This window comes from Pinus tabuliformis, chromosome 1_1 (genome assembly GCF_031772625.1).
Source record: "Pinus tabuliformis cultivar Carrire ecotype Pingquan chromosome 1_1, CPIR1, whole genome shotgun sequence".
NCBI classification, from domain to species: Eukaryota; Viridiplantae; Streptophyta; class Pinopsida; order Pinales; family Pinaceae; genus Pinus; species Pinus tabuliformis.
The window spans coordinates 962576333-962603041 of NC_142297.1; the positions used below are offsets into that span (position 1 = coordinate 962576333).

The window sequence follows — 26709 nt, forward strand, 5'->3', positions numbered from 1 at the left end:
AGAGCACAATGATCCTCTTCTGTGCTGCATTTGAGAGAATTTTGCTAATGTTTTTCTTTGTTTTATAAAGTGTTTTTATACAGAATGATAATATTTCTTTGAACCTTGCAGACAAAGCAACAAACAAGACTATGGCATCGACATCTGAAGGTAATAAAATTTTGGAAATTTCTCTGTTGTTTTAATGCGAATTAAAAAAAATAAAAAATTAATTAATTAATTTAAAAAAAAATTTCCTTTTACGAACAATTCACTGCATTTTCTAATCAATAAAACAAGTAGGGATTTGCTCATTTTTCTAGAAAAGGTATTTATTAATTCAAATATTGGACTAATTACTTGCATAGCTGTGTACACCTAACTGTCCACGCGGGATTTTAGATGCAGGAAATGCGCAATTCTATAGCTTTGTATTTAATTTAATAATTTATTTTGTGACAACGCATTCTAATCAAAATTCATGAGCAACATGCCATCTAATTTGCCTACTTCATCTTTCATATTAGCATCATGTTCCCATGCCACACTTAAGCATGACAATTTTCATTGTTTCACAAAAATTTCAAATAAGCATAACTTTCTCATATGACATCGGTTTTCGACGATTCAAACGCCGTTGGAAAGATATCAATGAGATCTACACAATCAGAAATATTTAATCAAAATATAAATAGTAAAGGAATGAAGAAATTTTTGACAAGACATGACAGGTAACCTGAGGCACTAGTTTCGAAACAGGTAAAAATTCATTTGATTTTCTTTCGTAAATTTGTTTTATTGTACCACTTCTCAGTTTTTTGGGTAAATGTCATAAATAAAGGGATTGATCACCTCCCTCTTTTGATAACCCTACATTTCATTGTAGAAAAAGTACTAAGTTTTTGCAGGTTCTAGGAAGACAAACAGATGACCGTAAGCAAACAATGTCTCTCAAAGACCTCATTTCTTTCAAAAGAACATAATCAGAGCAACATCAAAGATGAAATATCAAAGCATGAGCACATGATTTTGGATAAATAATGCTAAATCAGATCCATCACACCATTTCAAAACCTTTCAAATACCAGTCTTACCATTACATTCCAACTTATTCAGTTAATAAAATCTTCATCTCATTTTCCTTCACAGTCATTTTCCTGCCTCGCTTTCACTAACATGTAACCCAACAATAAAACTATTCAGCTCCCCTACAAAGCTGATTCATTCCATTTTCCTTTTTGTTTTGTCAAATAAACCTTGATCCACTGCAAAAAAATTTCATCCATAGTCCTTCAAATTATTGTTTTATGCTCGCGTTAGATGATGGAGGATTCATTAAGGCCTCCCTTCTAACAAGTCTTGGCCTATCAACATCAGCACATTATCTAGTTTCAATGCTAGAGTCCTTATTAGGACCTTGAGGCTTGTATGCCTTAATGACAAGTTCTCTCACTAACAATCATGGGAATACATCAATGTCCCTTGATTGTTGGATCTTGCAAGTGGCTCGACATCAGCTCATCTATTCACACTTTGCAAGATTTACTTAGGTACCTTGGCACTTGTTGACATTAATGGCAAGTTTGTCTTGCATTGGTTAACGACGTTCATTAATGGCCGGTAATCCAATGACTTCTCTTCATGCTCGACGTCAACACATTTATTCACATGACTAGAATTGTACCATCGGGTTTTGTAACGATTGAAGACTACATCATTTCAGCAGTTTGCAATAAGAATCAATTTGTAACAACAACAATAAAGATCACAATCTTGTCATCAACACAAAGAGAACAAAGAAGCAGATCAAATTCCTTTGTTTACATACTCCATGATCCAATATCAGTAGCCACACTCTTCAGTATACACAACTCATCCACATTGAAAGTAAGTGAAGGTATGATGTTTTCTAATTTTTAGTCATGCAGTTCCTTAAAATGCTAAAATTATAATTTTGGAAAATTCCTCACTCCATTTCTCATGTTGTCATAAACTTAAAAAAAAAAACCTTTAGTTGGGTGGAAGGGACATCAATTCAGTTTATACACCATCATACATTTTCATTTCATTCCAACTCGCATATTCTTCCAAATCAACTATTGTTGTAGTATGATTCCAAAAGATTATATGCTTTGCAAATTATCAATTCATTGATAGTTATTATTGGTTGTTTTAGTTTGTTTTCTCTCATTTCCATGTTTGCAATTGTTGATTCAAACTCTTCAATATTATTTGCTTTGTTAATTTTCCTTGTCCCCGTGTCTTTTTCTTCTACTACGTTCATTTGTTTGCTCTAATTCTTGTTTCAGCGTAATCAACTCTTGCTGCCCTCTTGTAAGCTTATTCCATACTCTTTGAGAACCTTGTTTTCCCTTTCAAGTTTCCGACTTGCTTCTAAAATTTCTTTTAATTTGAGATCTTCAGATCACTCCTTTAACTCAATAAACTCAATTTTTTTCATGCTCATGAATTCTCTTACATAGGGCTCCGATAACCACAACAACAAAGTGGTTGTGGGGTTGTATGTGTCCTCACTATTTTCTTCTCTACTCTATTTATTGAAATAGCTTCAATTTCACTTTGCTTTAGCCTAGGTTCCTCTTGTTTCAATAAAACCTCCTTATTTTTTCCAATATCCACACCTTGATCTGCTTTCTCTTCAAGTGACAAATACATTTCATTTATGCCAAATGCATTGGCTCGAGAAAACCCTATTCCCACGTATATTTTGGAAGCTGTGAAGAGCGAGCAAGGTTCTACATATGTTCTGTGTTCACGCCTAGAGAGAAAAAGGGAGAAGGAAGGTAAGTCAAAAAGACTGTTACGAACTCTTCCTCCTCGGTGTGTCTCTGCCTCTCTCGAACCTGAGAACTTCACACAGTCTAAATCAAATCAATTTTTACAAGCCTGGCTTTTTCAGTATGAATCTAGAAGACTTGCAGTACAAAAAATTATGGAAACACCCTTAAGATTAGGTTATTATGAAAACACCTCCAGGATTTGCATATGATCTTCGGGGAGGGATGGTGTAACGAGAATTAAATAAATGATAATTACGCAAGAAAAGGAACATAAGATATCTCCAGCTCAAGTATAACTAATTACAATCACATGGGCCAGAAAACTATGTTGATTGTTGTCTCTTCCACTGACTTACAAAAAAAAATTTGAACTACAACTCGTGCCAAACCCCAAGCGCGCTCCTAAGTTCTGCCTGTGTGGGATTTTCCGAAGAAAATTGTGTTACATCAACATTCCCAACAGTGATCTATTTATGAAAATTATATTTGTTGTGACTTTTCATGTAGTCTTTATTTAATTTTTTGGAAGAAAAATGTGTTACATCAACATTCCTAACAGTGTGATCTATTTATGAAAATTATATTTGTTGTGACTTTTCATGTAGTCTTTATTTAATTTCAAATTTTTGAAAGGAGTTATTTTTAGTGTGATTTTTTTGGATTTTCCAGTCTCTTGAAAATTTTGAGGTGAAATCTTGATTTATGTTATTTAAACTGGTTTTCTGACCGTAAATATGGATTCAACATTCTGGAAAACCTTAAGGCACTTCACTTATGCAAGTATTACCCATCAAATTTGTGATTTCAATAAATTCCTGCCGGATTTTAGAAAAATTAAACTGAAAAAACCCACAAAAAATACTTCCAAAAAATCGTACTAAAAACAACTCTTTTTTTAAATACCGGACTTTATGCCTTGAAGCCAACCTTTTGATCATGCAGTACATTTATAACTGATAACGTGCTTAGATCTAGACATGGAGTGAGATACGTTCATGACATTGAGTGGAATCCTGATGTGCTTCGATCTATACATTGAAATCTTAATGCGCTTTTCTCTTTCACATTGAATGGTATCACTACTGCAACTGGCCTGGCTGGATCAACTGGCTATGCTGCTACCTCTGCTACTGTTGTTGGTGATGGTGCTGATGGATCTGGTAATGGACTTGGAACTTGTGCTTAATAAACAGAATTCACATGGGCTTCATCGACTGGCTTTGTATTCGCTACGGAGTCAACAACTGTATTTGGGTCTTTCTCTCGATCTCGATTTGTCACCTAGAGTATGCTAGGCTTGCTGGACTTCTTTGTCTGCCTGGTGGGTAGCTGGCTGGTGCTGATGGTGGTTTTGTTGCTAGTGTAGCTACTATTGTCTGTGCTACTGTATATGCTACCTGTCGGTATAGAAGAAGGTATTCCCTCAATGGTTGAGTGCATGTAGGTGCTCGCCTGTTCCCTCAATCGAAGGTGGAGAAGAAAAAGAACTAAAAAGGGCTAAATAGAAGTTGGAAGGAAGGTCCCGGAGGGGCTTGCGCTTCCTAGTGCAAGGGGTAGCTCATATTCTTACTATCGCACTCAAACTTATCTAGAAAGGTAGAAGAAGGAGACCCAATCACTTGAATAGAAAGGTTCTACTTAGAGACTGACCTAGAAAGCTTAGACTAGTAAGGGAAAGGTTGTATTCATTTTCTTACTAGCTAGGAGAGGTTGTAAGGAAAAAAGACGTACCTACTCACATAGAAGGCTAGGGAAGGTTGAACTCATACACATACTCATTCAGACTCACTAAGAAAGCTAAGTAAGAGACTGGAATAGAGAGGCTTAACTCATATACTACCCACTCATTCATATAAGAAAATAAGCTTCTCTTAGAAGAAGTTTCATTCATTTTCTTAGAGAGAGGTAGGGGACTAAAGAAAGCCTTTTCCTCACATCCACTCACTAGCATATATGCATATAAGTCTTACCTTCTATGCCTCTCTATGTGTATGTATGATTCAAACCTTATATGCTTCTAGTATTACCCCTAGCTTCCCTATATGAGTAGCTTGAAATGGAATGCTTATACTAGTATATGCTTTTCTTTCTTTCCCTATAGAGCTAATAAGCCCCAACTTTCTTTTTCCCTCTCTAAGTATGGATGCAAATCATTCCCTCTAAGTTTCCAGTCTCCTCTCTTAAGGCTAGTGGGAAGATGAGATAAGCCTTCTTAGTTCTGTCTTTCCGGTAAGATAAGAGAGAGAGATAGTTCTAGCTGTTCTTTTCTTCCCCTCAATCGCAGAGCTAAGTAGGCCCCTGGTACTTGGGTTCTATAGTGTTGTGCCCTTAACCAAGTATTTCACTAACAAACCACCATAAAGAAAGTAAAGGAGAGCAGTGAAAAGAGCCGTAGAAAAGAAAGCATTACTTACATTCATTACATATAGAAATATCTAGAAATTCTATTATGTAATACATAAGAGCATCCCACCATACTCTAAAGTAGGAGCATAATGAATTACATCCATAATGCATGACACCATGGATAGGCAGATGTGATGCCAGATATAAGAAATAGAAGCACCCATCCCAACGTTTGAATAGCACCCCCACAATATCATTTCTAAAGATCTCTTTATATAAGATGATTGAGGATAGAGGTGGTGTTTCAAAAAGAGAATCTATGAACACTTAGATAAATAGGGTTAAAAGAACAAGAGATTGAATATTATAAAACTAAGGGACTAATAAATCTTAAAATAAGTATTATTAATCTAAAGGACTAATAAACCTTAGTATTAATATAATAGAATCTGGGAATAATATTATACTTCGGAATATGAACACTTAGATAAATAAAATTAAAAAATTAATATTATAAACTCAAAAAACTAATAAAATCAAGAAATTAATACTAATTCTCTAGATTTGAAATCAATATTAATCTCATAACCATATTATTCTATAAACTATTATATTGTCAAATTTTAAAAAAGATTATAGTTTATGACATCATACACATTATATGGAAGTAAAATTTAGAAACATTGTTGCGTCTAATTTCGGGATGAATTATTAAAGTAGGATATTTTAATTGCGTCTAATTTCTGAAGATTTTTGATCGAATATTAAAAGATATAAACATAATCAATAAAGGCTCTAGTTTACGAGTCTTCAGGGTTTAGAGAAGTGTTTGAATCTATACAATATTAATTAAAAACATTAATCAAAACATAAATTTATTTTTATGTTTTGTTGCTGAAGGACTAATGGAAATAGTGGTGTTAAACACTTTATTTTTATCTTAATGGCTTTTACAAATTAATATGGAGTTTGTAACATTTAAATAAGTTACATCAAAAATTGAATATTATAAACAAAACATTTAACTAAAAATCGAATACCATAAACAAAATTTTTTTAACCATTGATAGCACAAATGAAGTGGAAAGATATAAATGTGTACTTCTGAATGAAACTTTAAACACCAAATAAAAACACTGTAACATCAATCATAATCACTAAGTGAAAGCATGCATACACCAGACAAGAACACTATCATTAGTTTGTTGAACACGATTGGAAACATAGAATTTTCTATAATTCAGTCTCTCCATTATGGTTCTCTGCAATTCCACCCCTGCTCTGGAGTTCATGCGATTTTATAGCTCTACCTTTTCATTAATATTCTGCACCAAACGGTTCCTGCCCGCCAATGATGACGTTTGCCTGGTCAATAAAGTCTGCTGTCCATTCTAATTTCCAGGAGCGCATGATGAAGATGAGCATGTGCGGTGCCTGCAAGCCGACGATGACGTTTCTATCTGGTTAATAATGTTTAACATCCATCATGATTCTTGTGAAGGTGAATGTATGCGAGTGGATTCATGTGATGAAGTCTGGAGAAAAGAGAAGTGCTTCACAAGGGAATCCCAGTTTCTAGCAGACGACCCGCCATCGACCACGGCTGCCCGAGCGACTTGAGCCAGATGTTGGACTCTGCCTCTGAGATCATGATTCCCTTCATTCTCCAGGACGACCCTCACAACCCTCTCCACCTCTTCTCTCGCCACCACACCACCGTCTCCCCGCCGTGCTCGCACGGCAACTCGGAGCTGTTCGATGAACCACTTGGCATTAAGGAACTGCTCACCCGCCATTGGCCAACAGATGATGGGTATCCCTCTGCTTACGCTCTCCAGCATGGAATTCCACCCGCAGTGGCTGATGAAAGCACCTGTGGAAGGATGAGACAGGATGAGCAGCTGCGGCGCCCATCCTCTGATCACCAGGCCTCGCCCGGAGGTATCCCGTTCGAATCCTTCCGGGAGCAGCGACTGCGAGGAGCCCCTCTCGTTCTCGGTTTCCGGCGGAGTACGCAGAACCCATATAAAGGATTTCCCGCTACCCTGCAGACCAAATGCGAGTTCTCGAATCTGGGCAGCGGACAGAAAATTCCTGCTCCCGAACGAAACATAGACGACAGCACCCGGCGCTTGCTGGTTCAGCCATTCCGAGATCGATGCTTCCCCTCGATCCAGAGGGGTTGTAACAGAGGATCCCGCGATGTAATCGTAAGGTAAAACGGGGCCAACGGTCCAGACGGTCTTCCCGCTACTTGTCTCCATGTATTCGATAATCTCTGGCTCCAACTCCAAAAACGTATTGACGATGTATCCCCGAGTGTGCCTGTTTTTGTTCACCTGCCGGCTCACAAACAGGTGCCATGGACTAGATCTAGTGGCCTTCAGCAAGCTGGGAGTCAAATCCGATCGATTCAGAGTCAAGAAGGTGGGTACGTCGGGGAGAGTAACGGTGTCGGATTGGCTATCGAGGTGGGGCAGATGAAGCCAGAGGGAATTGTAAAGCAGAGTCCCGTAGGCCGGGGAAGTGTAAAACGTGAAGCCGGGAATGCCCATCTTCATAGCGGATTCTTGCACCCATCCGGTGAACATGTCGCCAATCACACAGGTCGGTTTCATCCATTCTTCGTCGGCGTTTACCGCTAGGCTCTGCAGAAGGCCTTCGAATTGGGGTTGGAGCTGTTCCGTGGCGAGATAGAGGTTGTCAAAGTGTTTTGGGTTGAGGGTGTGGCAGCTTTCTTGATCCGGCGGGAGACCGTCAAAGGGTGGGAGCGACAAGTGATGGAAGCGCAGGAGGAGAGGAGATTGGGAGCGGGGCAGTCTGGAAGCTAGAGCGGTTGCGTTGAGAGGAGTTGTGACGAAGGTGACAGCGACGCCTCTGTGTGCGAGATGAAGAGTGGATTGGAAGGCAGGGATAAGGTGGCCCTGCTCCAATGTCGAGAATACCACCACATGACTCCTCCTCGGCTCCTCCCTCTCCATCTCAGTCTCTGCCCAATATTTGGGTGGACGCTACAATGGCATCACCCCACTACAGCTTTTATAAACAGATATGACTGGCCCACCCAATTCCGTCACGTCTGAAGACCACGTGGGCCGGCTGGGAAATATTTCAGATATGCATATGGTCCCAAAACCATAACCCGCTCAAAATAAAGGGCGTTGTATTTAGTGAGATTTTTTGAACTTCGTAAGGGAGTTGTCTGCTCAAAATAAGGGAGTTGTTTTAGTGAGATTTATAAAGTTGTTTTAGTGAGATATTTTAAATTCTATAAGGGAATTGTATTTATGAATTTTTAATTGTTGGTTGAAAATTTATTTGTGTTATTTAAATTGGTTTTTATATATATATATATAGAGTCAGCTATTTGAAAAATCCTTAGGACATTTTAATAGAGAAAGGTATCAAACTTGTGATTTCAATAAATCCCTAAAAGATTTTAGAAAAATTACACTGAAAAAACCCACTAACTTCAGAAAATTTCACTAAAAACAATTCTCAAAATAAGCAGTTTGTCAATGAGCATTAAATGAGCAAGCCAATTAGATTTTGGCAGGTGAGTTATCCAATGGTGGGCATATAGAGCCCACCTCATTTAATACTTATTGACAAGCCACATATTTGTTTCATTGGCTTAACTACTGCATTAGATATTGGCACATTGATTAAAATCTCCCGTTTATCATTGTCATTGATCATGTGTCAAATTTTCAGGTCATAAATTGTCCATAAACCCTAAACTGTGATGAAATATTCTTTCAGCAGTGGTCTAACCACACTGTTTTTTGTCATGAAAATCATGGAAATTCCTGCAATATTTTTGATAAAATCCTGCAGAGATTTTTGTAAATCCAGGTTACAGCTGTCAAATTTCAAGATTTTGGTGCTGAATCTATTTCAGCCATCAAAAACATGATTCCAACACTGCTACTACAAAATTTCTTGAAATTTTTTTATCTGACTTCCCACCACTTTTAATTCTCTAAGTAATTCCCCCTCTCCATTTTTTTCACTAACCCACACATTTTTCACTATATAAATTATTTACTCCATTGAAGCTCTGCGAAACCAAAATTGCACTCTATTTAAATAGAAATCTATTTAATATTTGAAGTTTGCCAGAATGTACAATTATGTTCAATGCGCTGTACGAAACTTGTCCACAGCTTCATAGTGATTCCTTTGCCGCCCGCTGGTGTGAAGTTGCAACGAAAGTGCACCATAACGAGCCTCCTTTAGTCAGTGAGTCGGTGATCTACATACGTTATGTCATCTTTGTAATCTGCTCCAAAACTTCCGTAATTTTAAAGCTGCACGGTATTGCAATTTAAGCTTCTGCCAAAAGGAAATCTTGAAAAGGGAAAATTACATTCAATGAAGTGAAATGCTGTAATTTGCTGTTTTACCGAATTTTGGAAAAAGTCATATTTTCTGAGCCTTCATTGTCAGAGGATTTTAATCGATCCAGCTGTAAAGAAAACGTAAGATGCTTTCAGTGAAATAAAGTTTCAAACCCCTGTTTTGTCAAATTACGGAAAACGTTATAGTTTATGACATTAGACACATCCAATGAAATAAAATTCTAAACATCTGTTTTGTCAATTCTGGAAAGGGATGATGGAGTGGAAAAAAGAATAATAATTTCTGAGCCTTCAGTGTCTCAAGATTTTTCATCGATTTAGCTGTGAAAAACAGAAAACGCATTCACGGAAGTGAAATTTCAAACCTAAAAAATCATAATTTCTGAGCTTTTAATGTCCGAAGAATTTTCATCTATCTAGCTGTAAAAAAAACATAAAACGCATTCCATTCAGAGAGAAATTAGAATGCCTAAGAAGCAAGCAAATATTACACATTTGATCCCAACTAACAAAAACTTGATATCATCTTATAGGGCCGAAAAAAGTACCCTACAAAAAACGTCACCGGAGAAAAACCCCTAGGACAACGGCTGTGGAACAACAAACGGCGCTGGCAGCAGACCAAACTGATAAACCCTCGTCAAAAAAAGGAGGTAGCAGAAGCACGACGAAACAAAACCTCCGCCCAGACCATCATGTCGGCCCCAACAAAACGACGAGAATGACAGAGTCAAAAGCGCAACGACATTGGGCCCCACAAGCAAGAACCAAAAACTCAGAACCGGCTAAGCGACGGCTTAGCACCACCAACAACCTCCGAAAGAGGCACACAGACACAACCGATAAGAGCCATACCCTGATGGTGATGGCAAAGCAATCGGATCTGCATCTCGATCATGGTGGAAGGGAAACAACAACACGAAAAAAGAGGGCAAACGATAACTAGGGTTCCAGTGGGACATATGGTAGTGTATACTTATAATACAATATTTAGGATTGAATTTCAATATTGATAAAAAATTAGTTCAACAGGGAAAATGTGAAATGTGATTTTTTCATCTCTTAAATTAGATATTTTATTACTATATATTTATTTTAATTTTGGCTTTCACTAAGCAGTATTAATTTTCTCAAAATACATTTTTATAAAATTTAAGAAAATATTTACATCTCAACAAATTTGGTTGTTTTTAATATTGGGTAAATATGGAATTAAAATAGATATATACTAAATTTTAACAATGGTTTAATAAATTTTTTAATTTATTTTTTAAAAATATTATAAATACAATTAATTATATATAATTTATAAAAAAATTAGAGTAAGTGTTAAACTTTTATATATTTATTAATTAAATGTAAATAGTTTTGAAATATTATATTAAATCATCATTCATATTCATATATATATATATATAAATATTTATTAATTAAATTTTAAAATATCGTGATTGTTAATATGCAACAAATTATTTATAATATCATAATTTTTTAGGTTTTTTTTTCCAAAGATTGTGAAAGTCCCCATAGTAAATGAAAAAAAACATAATTTTTTCTCACTTTATATATGTTTACAAAAAATTAACATTATAAACCAATAATAATAATAATCTAATATTAAATTCATAAAAAAAATTAATATATTAAAATAAAATAAATAAAAAATAACTGAATATAAACCTATAAACCTTTAAATGAAAATTAACTTAATATAAACCTTTAGTGAAATCCTACAACAACTATAAAGTAACTAAAAAGATATAAATTTGTACTTAAAATGACACTCTAGAAACTATATAAAAAAGCCATGATCACGGGCTTAATATCCATCATGCCATGATCATTGGGTTAATATCCATCACATGGACTAGTGAAACTTGTAGTTTATAAATTTGACCACGATTCCTACCTGTTATGTAAATTTTATGTGAGAATTTATTTTTAAAATTCCCCTAATCACTATTTTTGAAATTAATTTTTATTTATCAATTAAATATCAATTAGTATATTTTTTTATTAGTTTTTTTGTGATGAATATAAAAATAGTTTTTTTTTACACTTAGATGTACAGTATATAGACTAATATAAAGAAAGAAAGTATGTAATTCTTTTTGTGCTTAACATAGAATTGATATACATTTTTTTAAAATAAAAATAAAAATATTTACTAAATAAATATATAAACTCAATTATAATAATAAAAAAACAAAATCTAATATAAATATTCGGTTACTTCTAGTTAAAAGCATTATAAAACATCAAAATCTCATTCTTATTGTGATGTCTCCATTTATTTTCATTGTTGACATTCATGAAGGAGGTGATAATTATTTTTGTGGTTAACATAAAATTGATATGTGGTATTTAAAAACTATTTCACTCTTAATCATGAATAAGATATATCAATACTTTTAATAAATAAAAGATTTCAATATCCAAAAATTTAAAAATCAAGTACTTCCTAACCAAGGCAATTCATTTAATTTTTAATACAAAATCAATAATAAAAATATCCATCTAGATCATAAATAAAATATTTGAATATTAAAATTTCAACCTCATATATTTTCTTAAATTAATTGTATGTCATGGCAAAAATCACTTTTATTATAGTGTTCATTTTTATATATTTGAAATAACAAATCATTCGTTATTATTTAGAAAATAAATTAATATCACATATATAAAGAGAGACATACATTTAAAAATATATTAATAACAATAAAATATTTTAACATAGCAATGTGGGTCATAAATAAAATAATTTCAATGTTCTTCCTAAATAAAACATTTCAATATCAACTATCTATATTATATAAAACAATTGAAAAAAAACATTTAAAATAGTCTAACTATTCTACAATTTGGTCATTTTTTCAGGGAGTGAATTTTTATACAAATACAACAAGGATTTGATGGAATTGGGAGTTTAAGCTATGTAGTTTAGTTAATCTTAGCCCATTTATACATTTTAAAATGAAATTTAAACCATAAAAAATACAATCTTAGAATTTGTTTTATAGTTGGAACATTTTATTGGTGTGTTGCTCAAAATCTTTCAGGTGACAAACCTTTCTTCAACGTTTACACACTAAAATAGGTTTGCATGTCAAGAGATCCTCTCATCTCTTGATAGATCAAGGTTACGATGAACTTTAGTTTAGGTTTTGTGTTTTGTCTTATCTTCTAGCTTGACCATAAAATATAGTTCAACCAAGTCATATTATAGATGTGCATGTTTTTTATTACTTTAAAAAGATCAAATATTTCATTACTACTATTAAAGTAGTCAATGATTCTTCTAGCTTGACCATAAAATATAGTTCAACTAAGTCATATTTATAAATGTACATGTTTTTTATTACTGTGAAAAAAATCAAATATTGCGTTGCTACTATCAAGTAGCCAATGATTTGTGCAATTACTTATTATTAGTCAATATTTATGTAATTTCAAAAACAATACAAATAATGTTGAATCATTATCAAAAGTAAAACTTATTAACCATAATTTATTTTGAAAATAAATAATTTATCTCGACTTTCAATGAGTTGGATTGAAGGATCTTATAAATAATAAAACAAGTTTGAATCTATTTTTAAATAGAAGTTTGGAAAGACTCTAATATTTCAAACAATAATGACATACAAGGCATGTATTTTGAAGAAAATCACAATCTTCCTACAAGTAAGAAGGTAACATCGTAATCTTGGTAACCACATATTGATATTTCCATATATTCAACCATGAAATAGATTCCTTTTCTAATCAAATTAATATATATACTCAAAAATGGAGATCCATCATCAACTTATCAACGCTAAATAAAGTACATAAAAATTCTCAAAATCAAATAGAAATTGGCTATTTCACCCAAACAAAGAGGAAAAGTCAATTGTATTATTTCTATTTTGGACAACTAAAACAACCCTTCAATTTGATAACTCTATCCCCATGTTTTATCTAGCATACGAGTGGTCCATGAGTGTGGTCAAGCATAATGAGCCTTAACGTTTAAGGTTTATGTTTGTTTTGACTTTAGGTTTAAGTATGCATACTATAGGATTGAATGATGTGAGTTGAGATGGAGACAACCCTTTTTTAACAAGTCCAAAAACTCACAATGATTAAGTCTATGTTTATTTTGAAGTTTCATCTTGAGGATTTAGTATTGGAGATGCAACATTGTCTAATGCTTATTTTGAAGTCTCAACCAATAAAATTACTAATTTCTTTTATATTTTACAATTTTATTTGGAATTGTTTATATATAAGATAGATGAGTAAATTTTTAATTCTCAAATTTATGAATTTAATAAAGAAAAAAAACTCAATAGAAATTTAAGTGACTAGATTACACAACTGTCATATTCTATTAGTGATTTCAAAACTAGGAAAAAAACAATAATTTATGTGTATAATTAAATAATGTTCTTATTATGTTTAAGAACCTTTACACTAAAGACCCAAAATACTCCCTCAAGTGGCAATGGACAAGTCACCACCCCAGCCATAATTCATTGTCTTAATGGAAACATCTATTTGAAACTATATTAATGAGAAAATTGATAACACCTAAATACTTACATCTTGCTATAAGTTAGAAAATTTCTTAAGAAAAAGGGAAAAAACAAACATACATCTTAAATGTTGCGTCTTACATGAGGACAAGTGAATTTCCCAAAAGATATTGGATATAAAATATCTAATATTGAAATAGGTTTAATGTGTTAACCAAGTATAATAAAGGTAGTAGATTCTATAATCTCATGGTAAATTTAAATGAGAATTTAAGGTTATAGTCTTAAACTTTATTTATTCATTTATTTGTTACTTTGTTTTTATTTATGGTTCATTATCATCCACATAGATCTACACATCATGGTATAAGGAAGAATGATTTTTTCATGGTTTGATTAATCATTGTTTATTATATTTTTTTTATACATATACAATATATACTTTAATATATATATATATCTTTATATTCATCTCATAACCAAATAATTTTTATATTAAAAATAATCAAAATTATTATTATTTTTTTTATATTCGTAAATTTTTTAATTTATTTAAATTATTTTAGAAACAAATAATCCCTTAAAAAAATAAGTAACATAAACCCACTATGAAAATCTGCTTTTAGCTTTGGTATAACTATAATGAAGTAACTAAAAAGGTACAAATTTGTAATTCTAAATGAAACTTTAAACACCAAATAAAAATACCATTGCCATTGGCTTCACATCAATCCTAATGAATTCACTGAAAGCATGCAAAAAAACTGGACAATAACACTTTATCAATTCCTTTATGTCACAAACAACGGACAAGAACACTTTTTCAGTTACTTATTTCATAAACATGGGACAAGAACACTTTTATCAGTTCCTCAACAAGATTGGAAACATAAAATAGAAAAGCACTATGATTAGTTTCTTGAACAGGATTGGAAACATAAAATTTTCGATAATTTCATCTGTCCACTATGGTCGTGTTCTTATCCCATCTCTGATTTATGGCTCCACCGTTCCTCATCATTGTTCTGAAACAAATAATCAGCCTGCTCATGGGTGTCAGTCCAGGCAGTAACTCCTCAAAGCAATTCATGTATTTCATTTAGGTTGGTGTTTATTCTATACATGAGGGAGAGATTGTTCATTTCATCTCCTGGTGACTATTCATATTCTCCATTATTTATTTACATCAATTTTAGTTATTCACCCAATCCTGATGATTAGGTGTCAACATTCCCCCCCTTAATCTGAAGGGATGTTCGTGAGTCCAAGCATCGTTTTGAATCTTTCAAGCTTTTCTCTTCCAAGCGCTTTGGTGAATATGTCTGCAATTTTCTCATTCGTGGAACAATGGCAGAGTGTTATGAAACCAGCTCAAGAAAAGATAGATCAACGCCTTAGAATTCAGCCTCTTCGAGGGGGCAACCTCCTTTACATTACATAAATGAACAATTCTTTTATGATCAAATGACAAAACCTCCTTTCTATATATAGGAGTCTAAGGAGTCACAATATAATCCAACCGACCTAACAATAATAATATAAAGCCACAAAAATAACAATAGAGGGATTCTATGGGGCACAGAAATAACAACATGGGGGTAATAGGGGCACAACAATATAAATAAGGGGTATAACTACAATAGTAATGGGGTAATCACTAGTATTATAGGGACCCAACATGCCCCTCTCCTTCAAAAAAGTGTTGTCCTCAATGCTTGAGTAGTTCTGGATACTTCTGCATAAAATTCTCATCCTCCCATGTGGAATCTTCAGCGGATAAGTTCTTCCACTTGATAAGATACTCTGAAATTGATCAATTTTGTAGCTGTCGAGTTCTTGTTTCTGTGACTGCTTCCGGTTCCAATATAATTTTTCCTTCCTCATCAAGTTCTGGCAATATTGTTTGCAGTGGGAGCTTGTCGCCTATAACCTTCTTTAAACATGAAACATGGATAACTAGGTGCAATTGAGAAGCTGCAGGAAGCTCCAATTTGTATGCCATAGTACTGATCTTTTGCAACACCTTGTACGGACCATAATACTTTGGTGATAATTTATTATCCTTCTTAGCTTGCTTTAGGGACATTTGCTTATATGGTTGTAGCCGTAGGAATACCCAATCACCTACACCAAAACTTCTTTCACTGCGATGTTGATCTGCCTGTTGTTTCATTCTATTTTGTGCCAACACGAGGTTATCCTTTAAGAGTTGGAGGACTTGTTGTTGATGTTCGATGTGATGTTCCACTGCCTTAACCTTAGAATTTTCTCTTAAATATGATGTGATGGATGGTGGTTGATACCCATAAAGTGCCATAAATGGGGTCATTTTTGTTGCTGTATGGAAGGAAGTGTTATACCACCATTCAGCCAGAGGCAACCATTTGACCCATTGTGTCTATTTATCAGATACAAAGCAACGAAGATATCCTTCCAAACATTTGTTTACTATCTCAGTTTTCCCATCAGATTGAGGATGATAAGATGAGCTACGAGCTAACTGAGTACCAAGACAAGAAAATAATTCTGTCCAAAAATTTCCAGTGAAAATGGGATCTCTGTCACTTACAATAATCTTTGGGTTTCCATGTAGCTCTTGAATTGTTTCCATAAATGCAGTAGAAACTGTACTGGCTTTAAATGGATGTGATAATGCACAAAAATGTGCATACTTGGTAAGTCTGTCAACTACCACCATGATGACACTCTTTCCCTCAGACTTGGGTAAACCTATGATAAAATCCATTGAAACCTCCTCCCAACATTGGCTTGGAATGGATAAAGGTTGTAATAGACCTGGTGTCTTAATTGTTTCAACTTTATTTTGTTGGCAAACCAAACATTCCGCCACAAACTTTTGAATATCTGATTTAAGGCCCTCCCAAAAAAATTCCTTCTTAACCCTGTGGTATGTTTTTAAAAATCCCGAGTGCCCTCCTAAGGGAGAAGTGTGCAATTCCATAAGAATCTTTTGTTTTAGCTGGGAATTCTTATAGAGGTATAAGCGATCTTTGTACCATAATGAATCATTTTTCCAGCTAAATGTATCAGACATACTGGAATCTTGTTGTAGCTTTCGAATAAGTGCCCACACTTCTTCATCATTCTTCCATTCCTCCCTTGCTTCGTTTATCCAATCTGGTTGGATAATAGAAATGGCGGAAAACAATGCTTCCACATCCTCATCCTTTCTTGAGAGTGCATCTACCACCACATTTTGCTTCCCTTTTTTGTAGATGATTTCAAAGTCATAACCCAACATCTTTGTGACCCACTTTTGTTGCTCTTCAGAGGATAATCTTTGTTCTAAAAAGTATTTAAGGCTATCATGATCCGTTTTTACCTTGAAGTGTCTTCCCATTAGGTAGGGTCGCCATTTCTTAAGTGCATGGAGTATTGCCAACATTTCCTTCTCTTAAATAGCTTTGCTTAAAAACTTTCACTTGATTGGACGACTTTCACAAGCAATGGATCTTTCATCTTGCATTAGAACAACACCAATTCCATTTCCTGAAGCATCACATTCCACAATAAAGGTTTTTGTAAAGTCCAGTGTAGCTAAGACCGATGCTTGGCACATTGCCTCTTTAAGATGTTCAAAGGCCTTTTCCGGAGTCCATGAAAATGCATCTTTCTTCAATAATGTTGTTAGAGGTGCTGCTATTCTCCCATAATTCTTAACAAACTTGCGATAATACCCTGTCAACCTAATAAATCCTCGCAGATGCTTTATGGATGTGGGGATTTTCCATTCCTTAATGGCTTTAATTTTGCTAGGGTCTACCTTAACTCCTTCATGAGATACAATATGACCCAAATATTCCACCTCCTGGACTCCAAAGAAACATTTGGATCTTTTTGCATATAATTGTTTCTCCTCCAATAGTTGTAGCACCCTGTCAACATGTTCAACATGATCCTTCCAAGACTTGCTGTAGATTAGTATATCATCAAAAAATACTAACACAAATTTTCTAAGGAATGGTTTGAAAATTGAATTCATCAAACCTTGAAATGTTGAAGGTGCATTGGTAAGGCCAAAAGGCATGACCAAAAATTCATAATGACCCTCATGAGTTCTAAATGCCGTTTTCGGAATGTCTTCAATCTTCATTCTGATTTGATGATATCCCTAACAAAGATCCAACTTGGTGAAGTAAATTGATCCATGCAATTCATCCAGTAATTCATCAATGACAGGAATGGGGAACTTATCTTTAATAGTGAGCTTGTTGAGATCCCTATAATCCGGACACATGCGCCATGATCCATCCTTCTTGTGCACCAATACTACTGGAGCAGAGAAAGAACTTTGACTTGGTTGAATTATTCCAGCTTCTAGCATTTCTGCAACCATATGTTCAATTTCACTTTTTTGGACATAGGGATATCTGTATGGCCTGATGTTTGGAGGAACACTTCCTGGAATCAGATGAATAGCATGATCATGATCACGCATAGGTGGGAGATCTTTGGGAGTCTCAAATACCTTGGATTGATTATCCAGGACTTTTTTGAGATCTGGAGAAATAGATGATTCCGATGTGGAAACATCTAGCGAACATAATTGTGCAATTACACCTCTTTGCTCCTTTTTTAGAAGCTTTGTCATACCATTAGAGCTGATTATCTTTTCTGGTTTCCCTACAATACCCCTTAATTCAACTTCCTTTCCTTCCATAGAAAATTTGATGAAAAGTTCTTTAAAATTAAAAGCTATTGTACCCAAGGATTGTAGCCATTGGACTCCTAGTACAACATCAACACATCCCATTGGAATGGAAAGCATTGGGCTAGTCAATACATATTCTCCCATGGATAGCTTGATATTATGGCACCTTCCAGAGCAATTTATTGGTCCTCCATTTGCAATCATCACTTGACACTCTGGTGTTGGATATAGGAAGCAATTCAATTCTTTTGCTACCCTACAATGAATAAAATTGTGTGTGCTTCCTGAATCAATCAACACTATTACCTTTTTCTTCTTGATTTGTCCTTCTATCTTGATGGTTTGAGGAGTGGCCATTCCCGCCAATGCATTACAAGAAATGGTCGGATTTATTTGTTCTTCATCTAGGCTTTGTTCCTGGAGTATATCTTCTTCTTTAGACCTTTCTTGCTCCTTTTCTTCTTCCTCTTCACAATCTATGTAGAATAATTTATTTTTAGCACACTTATGACCTTTAGTGTATTTGTTATCACAATTGTAACAAAGCCCTTTTGCTCTTTTTTCTTCCAATTGTTGTGGTGTCAACCTTATAGGTTGTGGAAGACTATGGGCAACAACACTTCCGTCTTTATAGTTGTGAGTGGCATGCTTCTTGGTTGCCATAATTTTTCTTTCCATTTTTCTTGCTAACCTGAATGCCTTCTCTAATGAATCAGGTTCCCAAAGGGGAACATCATGTTGGATATTATCCTTTAAAGACCCTATGAACACATCAATCCTATGCTCCTCTGGAACATCTTTTACCCTTATGTTCAATTTTTGGAACTCCTCGATGTGCTCCATTACTGAACCCTTTTGTTTGAGACTTATCAATTGGCTAAAAAAAGTGTTTCTTTTTGTATCTTCATAATGTGCTACCAATTCTTCCGTAAAAATTGCCCAAGTGATAATTTTTTTACGAGAGCAAAGCCATTGATACCATACAAACTGATTTGGTTCCAAATATACAGTTTCCATACGTACCTTTTGTGTGTTTTGCACATTATTGAGATCGAAGAACTGCTCCATCTGTAATATCCATGTGGCGGGATCCTTGCCATCAAACTTCCTCATATCGATTTTTGGAATATGGTGGGTCTTCGGTCCAACATTAGCGTCTATGTAATCATGATTAACATTACTTTTGTTCACATCATGAGTTTCATTTACAACCTTTTCACCATTAGTAAGTATTTCTTGTAGAAAATTTGTCAAATTTGTCTTCAAATCTGCCATGTTTGTCTTCAAATCTGCCATGTCTCTCTTTAAATCTATCTTTGAATCATCCATCTTAGCTTCCATGCCCTTTATCTTAGATTCCATGCCATTTATCTTAGATTCCACGCCACTTATCTTAGCTTCTGTTAGCTTTTGTGAGCGTGACATTTGTTGCACTTGTTCTTGTAATTTTGATATATCATGTAGCATTTCTTCCTCTTCTTCATGAGTCATGCTAGATCTTTCAGGTTCCTTACTAGGTGTTTGCATTTTCTTTCCTCGGGGCATCACTTACCGATAATAATGCTTTACTATGCCCTTTGAATTCCGTTAAACCAAGCTTACACAAAAATTAAAAAAAAAACTACACACCCTTTTTCACTTTATAGAAGCCTGATATTGAATCTGATGTATCTTTGTAATTTCGGATCATCCAATTCTGAAATTGCGACTTGTAGTAGCCTTCTGCGTCCTCTTTCCAATGCCACAAGTCGGACCCAAATTGGATTCTCCAAGGAAGAGTTATGTGAAATCTCCCACAGTGACTTGATTTTAGACTAGTTCAGTAGAGCGAACTTGTACGACGTGCCACGAGTCACTGTTTCAACCTTTGAATCTGAAACATGCATACAAGAAACTACAGTCCGTCCTCTTTCTGTACCTTCTTACGAAATTTCAATCCGATCCCCAAAGAGAAAGTTATGACTATTTTCCCCAGGTCACCTGTTTTGAATGTAATTCAGGAGTCTGCAAAAAGACCAACTTCCTCAGATCATATCTCTGAAAATATCGCGCGAAAAGCTCTCAAATTCGGACCCAAGGTTCAGCGCGATTTCTTCTCGAATGGGTTTTTTTTTCCGACTTCTGAAACGTCACAGAAAAAAATTATAGCGAAAATGCCACAATGACCTGTTTGGAGCAGCGAAACCCTAGAATCCAAAGCTCTGATACCAAATGTTATGAAACCAGCTCAAGAAAAGATAGAAAAGATAGATCAACGCCTTAGAATTCAACCTCTTCGATGGGGCAACCTCCTTTACATTACATAAATGAACAATTCTTTTATGATCAAATGACAAAACCTCCTTTCTATATATAGGAGTCTAAGGAGTCACAATATAATCCAGCCGACCTAACAATAATAATATAAAGCCACAAAAATAACAATAGAGGGATTCTATGGGGCACAACAATATAAATAAGGGGTATAACTACAATAGTAATGGGGTAATCACTAGTATTATAGGGACCCAACACAGAGATGGATTGTTTTTTCCTCAACATGATGTCGAATCAGATGGTATTTAGTATTGATGTGCTTCGTTCGATCATGGAACTTTGGGTTCTTGGCCAACTTTATTGTAGAGGTATTTTCAATCATGAGTGGAGTTGATTGTACTTGTTTTACCTGCAAATCTTCAAGAATTTTCTTGAGCCACACAATTTTTTGTTGCCTCAGCTGCTGCCACGTATTTTGCTTCTGTTGTGGAATCTGCTGGAACTGATTGTTTATGTGATCTCCAGGAGACAACTCCTGATCCAAGACTCATAGCATATCTTGAAGTAGATACCCTAGTTTCTTTGTCTTCATCGAAGTTTGAATCAGAGTATCCAGTCAAGCTGAAGTTGTCCACCCGTGTATACTTGATTGATCTTGAGTTCCCTTCAAGTACCTTAGAAATCTTTTTGCAGCAGACCAATGTCCCTCACAAGGCTTTTGCATAAACCTAGAGAGGATTCCATCAACAAATGAAATGTCTAGTCTCGTAGTAGTTAGGTAGTTGAGACTTCCTACAAGCTGTCTATACTTTGTTGCATCCTCAAATTCTTTTCCTTCAATAGATGTGAGCTTTAAGTTTTGTTCCATTGGAGTAGTAAGAGGATTGCATTCTGTCATGCCAAACCTGTTCAACGGATCTCCTTATTTTGAGAAAGAAATATGGACTTTGGATGTTGAGTTACTTCAATACCAAGATAGTAATGAACATAGCCCAAATCAGTCATTTCCAAACTTTTCCCCAATTCCTTCTTTATGGATGCAATGTAGCTTTCATTGTTCCCTGTCATTAAAATATCATCTACATATACCACAAGATATACAACTGTTTTTCCAACTTTCTTGACAGATAAAGTTGCATCTTCAAGATCATAATGTTTGAAATTGAGTTTTAGAAGATGCTTAGTTAATTTTTCATACCAGGCTTGCGGTGCTTGTTTGAGGCCATACAAGTATTTCACAAGTTTGCATACTTTTTGTTCATGTCCTTTCACAGTAAATCCTTCAGGCTGGGACATAAAAACATTCTCTTTTAGATCTCCATTCAAGAAAGCAGTTTTTACATCCATTTGATGGACTTTCCAACCGTTTTGAGCTGCTAGGGCAAAGAGTGTTTGGATGGTAGCCCATTTTGCTATGGGGGCAAAAGTCTCCTCATAATCAATCCCTTCCTTCTGTGCAAAACCTCTTGCCACAAGCCTGGCTTTGTGCTTGTCAAGTGAGCCATCAACTTTATACTTGTTCTTGTAGACCCACTTGCAGCCAATTGGTTTGGTTCCTAATGGAGGATCAACCAGCTTCCAAGTGCCATTCTTTATGAGGGAATCATACTCCTTTTGCATCGCTTCTTTCCACTCATCATGAGAAGCAGCTTCTTTGAAGGAAGTTGGTTCAAAATCTGTAGACAAGTTCAATTCACAATCATAAGAAACATCCATATCAACATCTGAATTAGAGTCATCTACATCACCTCCATTTTGCCGGTTTGAATTTCTAGTTCCCGTCTTTCCAACCTCATCAGGATGAACACTTTCAAGTGTCTTTATCAACCACTTTGGGGGACCTTTCTCAGATGGTCCAGGCTGCTTCGTTGATTGAGTTGGGACTGAATCAAGATTGAGTCTCCCAATTCTATCAATCACATCACTTAAAGCATCATCTGTTGTTGGAGTTTCATGCGGGGGAGAGAATTCTTCAGATGAAGATTCCACATATTGATCTAGTATAGTAATCCCCCCTTCAAGATGTGGAATCTGATTATCAAATTCTTGAAATGACTTTGCATTTGCGAATCTATCCAAGCGATCAAGTTGCCGCTCAACAACATTATCAGTTTTGGATGATTCAAGGAAAATTACATCTCTAGATACAAACCTTTTATTGACTTCATCATAGAGATGATATGCTTTGGAGGTGTTTGAATACCCCAAGAAGATACACTTACGACTTCACCAAGTTTGTTTATATGTACCTTTGGTATCAAGGCATAACAGGTGGAACCAAAGACCCTGAGATGCTTTACCGAAGGAACGTGCCCATACCACATTTCATATGGAGTCTTGTTTCTAATGGCATTAGATGGACATCTATTCTTTATATACGCAGCACATAGAACAACATCAGCCCAAAACATTATTTTTACATTTTTGAAGAAGAGCATGGAGCATACCATATTTAAGATTGTCCTATTCATTCTTTCAGCTACACCATTCCATTGAGGATTATAAGGTACAGTCGTTTTATGTTTGATCCCATGTTGGCAAATATCGTTTTCAAATTCATTTGATGTGTATTCTTTTCCATTATCAGTGTGAATAGACCCAATATGATATTGTGCATCATTTTCAATCCATTTATGAAAGTTCTTGAATGTTTGAAAAGCATTAGATCTGTTCTTCAATAAATAAACCCAACACATTCTAGTGTAGTCATCAATAAACGTCATCATATATTTATTTCCATTTGCAGAAGAAATAGGCATTGGACCACATAAATCTGAATGAATAAGTTCAAGTTTTCTATGTGCTCTTGAATGTGAATCATGAAAAGACTCTTTGCTATGCTTTCCTAGAATGCAAGCATTACATTGCTTAAATTTCCTAGGAATTGTAGGCAAACCGGCAACATCATTTTTCTTCAACAAGCAGAGGCTGTCATAGTTCAAATGTCCAAATCTAGCATGCCATAATAAACTTGATGGAAATGTACCTTCTTCATAATGAGAATTGTATGAGAAATGTTGTGCACGAGTAGAGGTACCTTGCAGCTTGAGAAGTGTTTCTTCTTCTATTCCCCTCATGACAAGTGAGTGGTCAGATGCTTTTCTCACCTCAAGCTTGCCATCAAACATATCAATGGAGTGACCTTGCTGGCGGATGTGGACCAAGGACAACAAGTTTCTCTTGATTTGTGGGAGATATAGAACATGATGTAGAAGAAAGTTTGGAAGACCAGGCAATTTAAGCTTGATTGTGCCAAGCCTTGATGGCTTGATTTTTGATTGGTTTGCAAAGTATACTACTCTATCAACATTGTTAATAAATTCTTCAAAAAAATCTTTTCTATGCGTCATGTGGCAAGTTGCTCCTAAATCAAGAAACCAATCATTTTTCCAAGAAGCAAGTGAAGCATTAAATAAATCTTCATTTACTCCAATATTACATTGTGCCACAACATAGTGAGCGGATTTAGGTGCTTTACCTTTGTCTATGTCATTATTTTTACCTTTCTGTTGGTTTCTTTGCTGCTTAATTTTGTCCCATGGTAACTTTCATGTAGAGGCATCATGTGATCCATGTCTTTTGTAGCGTATGCAGTGAAAATGTACCTTTTCTCCTTGAGAGTGTCTGCCCCCCTGCCTCTAAACTATCTTCCTTTTCCTCTTCGACCACCTCTTCCTCTGAAGGAATCTTGAGCAGGATGCTTTTCTTTATGAGCAAGGCACACAGCCTCTTAAGAAGATTCAGAGGTTGTCTTCTTTCCAAAAGCTTTCTCTCTTTCAGCAAATTTTTTCACAAGAGAGTCAAATGTAATATCTTTAAGATTTCCATTTGCTTGTAATGACTCAAGATAATTGGAGTAAGTAGGATAAAGTGCCTTGAGAAAAACGATAAGAGGAATATCCAAATCAATCTTAGTGGCTTGGATATCATGCATTAGAGACTTTACTTCAGATGCAAGAGCAAGACGATCATTATTTTGCAATTCAAGAGTGAAGAGTTTAATCATGAGTTGAACAACTTCAAGTGCAGAATGTGAGTCATAGAGTTCTTTAAACTTTTGTAAGGTTTAGAAAGCAGTGGAAAATGGTGTAATATGGTGACTCACCTCTTCACTTACAGATGCTGAAATTAATGCATAAGCTTTGATGTTCTTATTTTCCCAAATGAAAAGCTCTTTGCTTGAGTTAGGCTCTTCTGGATCTTTGTCTTCGTCTCCAATGCACACTCCTTTCTACAACTCGTTGAAAATGAGGGTGTGTTTTATCATCTGGGACCACTCAGGATAGTTCTCCTTGCCAGTGAGAACTATTCCCATAATGGATATGATTGAATGCATACTGTAACAAAAAAACTTTTGCCTAATATAATTCAGCGTAAATATATTGTGGAGCAGCTCCAATACACAAAAAAACTATACAGCACATTCAACGCTTCATGCCACAGTGCTTTGACCCACGACCTTGTTTTAAAAAAAATCTATTCAACACATGGCATTCAATGATTTTTATATGCCAAAAAGGTTCAACGCATACACGAGTGGGGCAGTGTATGGTGAGTGTAAATACAATGTAATACACAACGTTCAATATATGGTGAGTGTAAATACAATGTAATACACAATGTTCAATATATGGTGAGTGTAAATACAATGAAACTATTCAAACTTCAATGGAACTAGCGTTCAATGTAATACAACATAAATATCAGCGTTCAATGTAATACAACATTCAAGAAACTATTCAACGCACAACCACAGTTCAACGACCACAACCATAGTTCAACCAGCGTTCAAGAAACTAGCGTTCAATGTAATACAACGTAAATACAAGAACTGTGTATATATGGGGCAGCGTTAACAACCATATATGATACCAATGCACATATCAGGAATGAACAACACAACGTTCAATTCACACGCAGTCAATATATCAACCCAACACACCATAGACTACTCACAACAATACACACCATATGTTATCACCAATCGAATTGTTCCAGCGGTCTTGAACGCACCACACCGACTTCACAGTCAAAATACTATTCAAACTCGCATGCTTAGTGTGTATCAATGGATTGTTTCTCAAACAATGCAGCATATAATATCGTTTCAATGCAGCAATGTTCCATGCACATAACACCACGATATTCCAGCATATCACTAAGCCTTTCTCGAATCGCTTCAAAGACAGGTTTGAATTGAAAGCCAAAGAAGAGAAATCTTCAAAACAGGCACATAAGGATTCAAAAATGCTCCCGCATAAGTTGCCATCCTCCCTCCACTGCCTAGGGAAAATGAATAGCCAAGAGATCAGTTGTCGGTCTCACATTGGAGCAATCCTTCCAATGATGATGGCAGAGAGCCCAAAGAGCGCAGAGGGCGCAGATAATGTCAAATATTTGTAGCAACGACTGTGGAGAGGGCAGTGGATAGACTCCATAGGGGGCAGTGGACAGACTGCAAGAAACTGGCAGAAGGGAGTTACAAGACTAGAAGGAGATGCCAAAAATGGAGCTGACTCTGATACCATGTCAGGCCAGGCAGTAACTCCTCAAATCAATTCATGTATTTCATTTAGGTTGGTGTTTATTATATACATGAGGGAGAGACTATTCATTTCATCTCCCGGTGACTATTCATATTCTCCATTATTTATTTACATGAATTTTAGTTATTCACCCAATCTTGATGATTAGGTGTCAACAATGGGCTATAAATTTATTCGAGTTTTATATGCCTATTGTTGGATAACTGGGTTGCCAAAATATAAAGGTGG

At 35.2% G+C, this 26709-nt stretch overlaps 1 protein-coding gene across 1 annotated transcript; it reads right to left on the reverse strand.

The window, feature by feature from the left end:
- Positions 1 to 6237: 6237 nt before the first annotated feature.
- Positions 6238 to 8155, reverse strand: LOC149217694 (scopoletin glucosyltransferase-like). Its single transcript, XM_089393043.1, has one exon. The coding sequence runs from the start codon at positions 8105 to 8107 to the stop codon at positions 6611 to 6613; it is 1497 nt and encodes a 498-aa protein (XP_089249169.1). The 5' UTR covers positions 8108 to 8155; the 3' UTR covers positions 6238 to 6610.
- Between the last annotated feature and the right edge of the window lie 18554 nt (positions 8156 to 26709).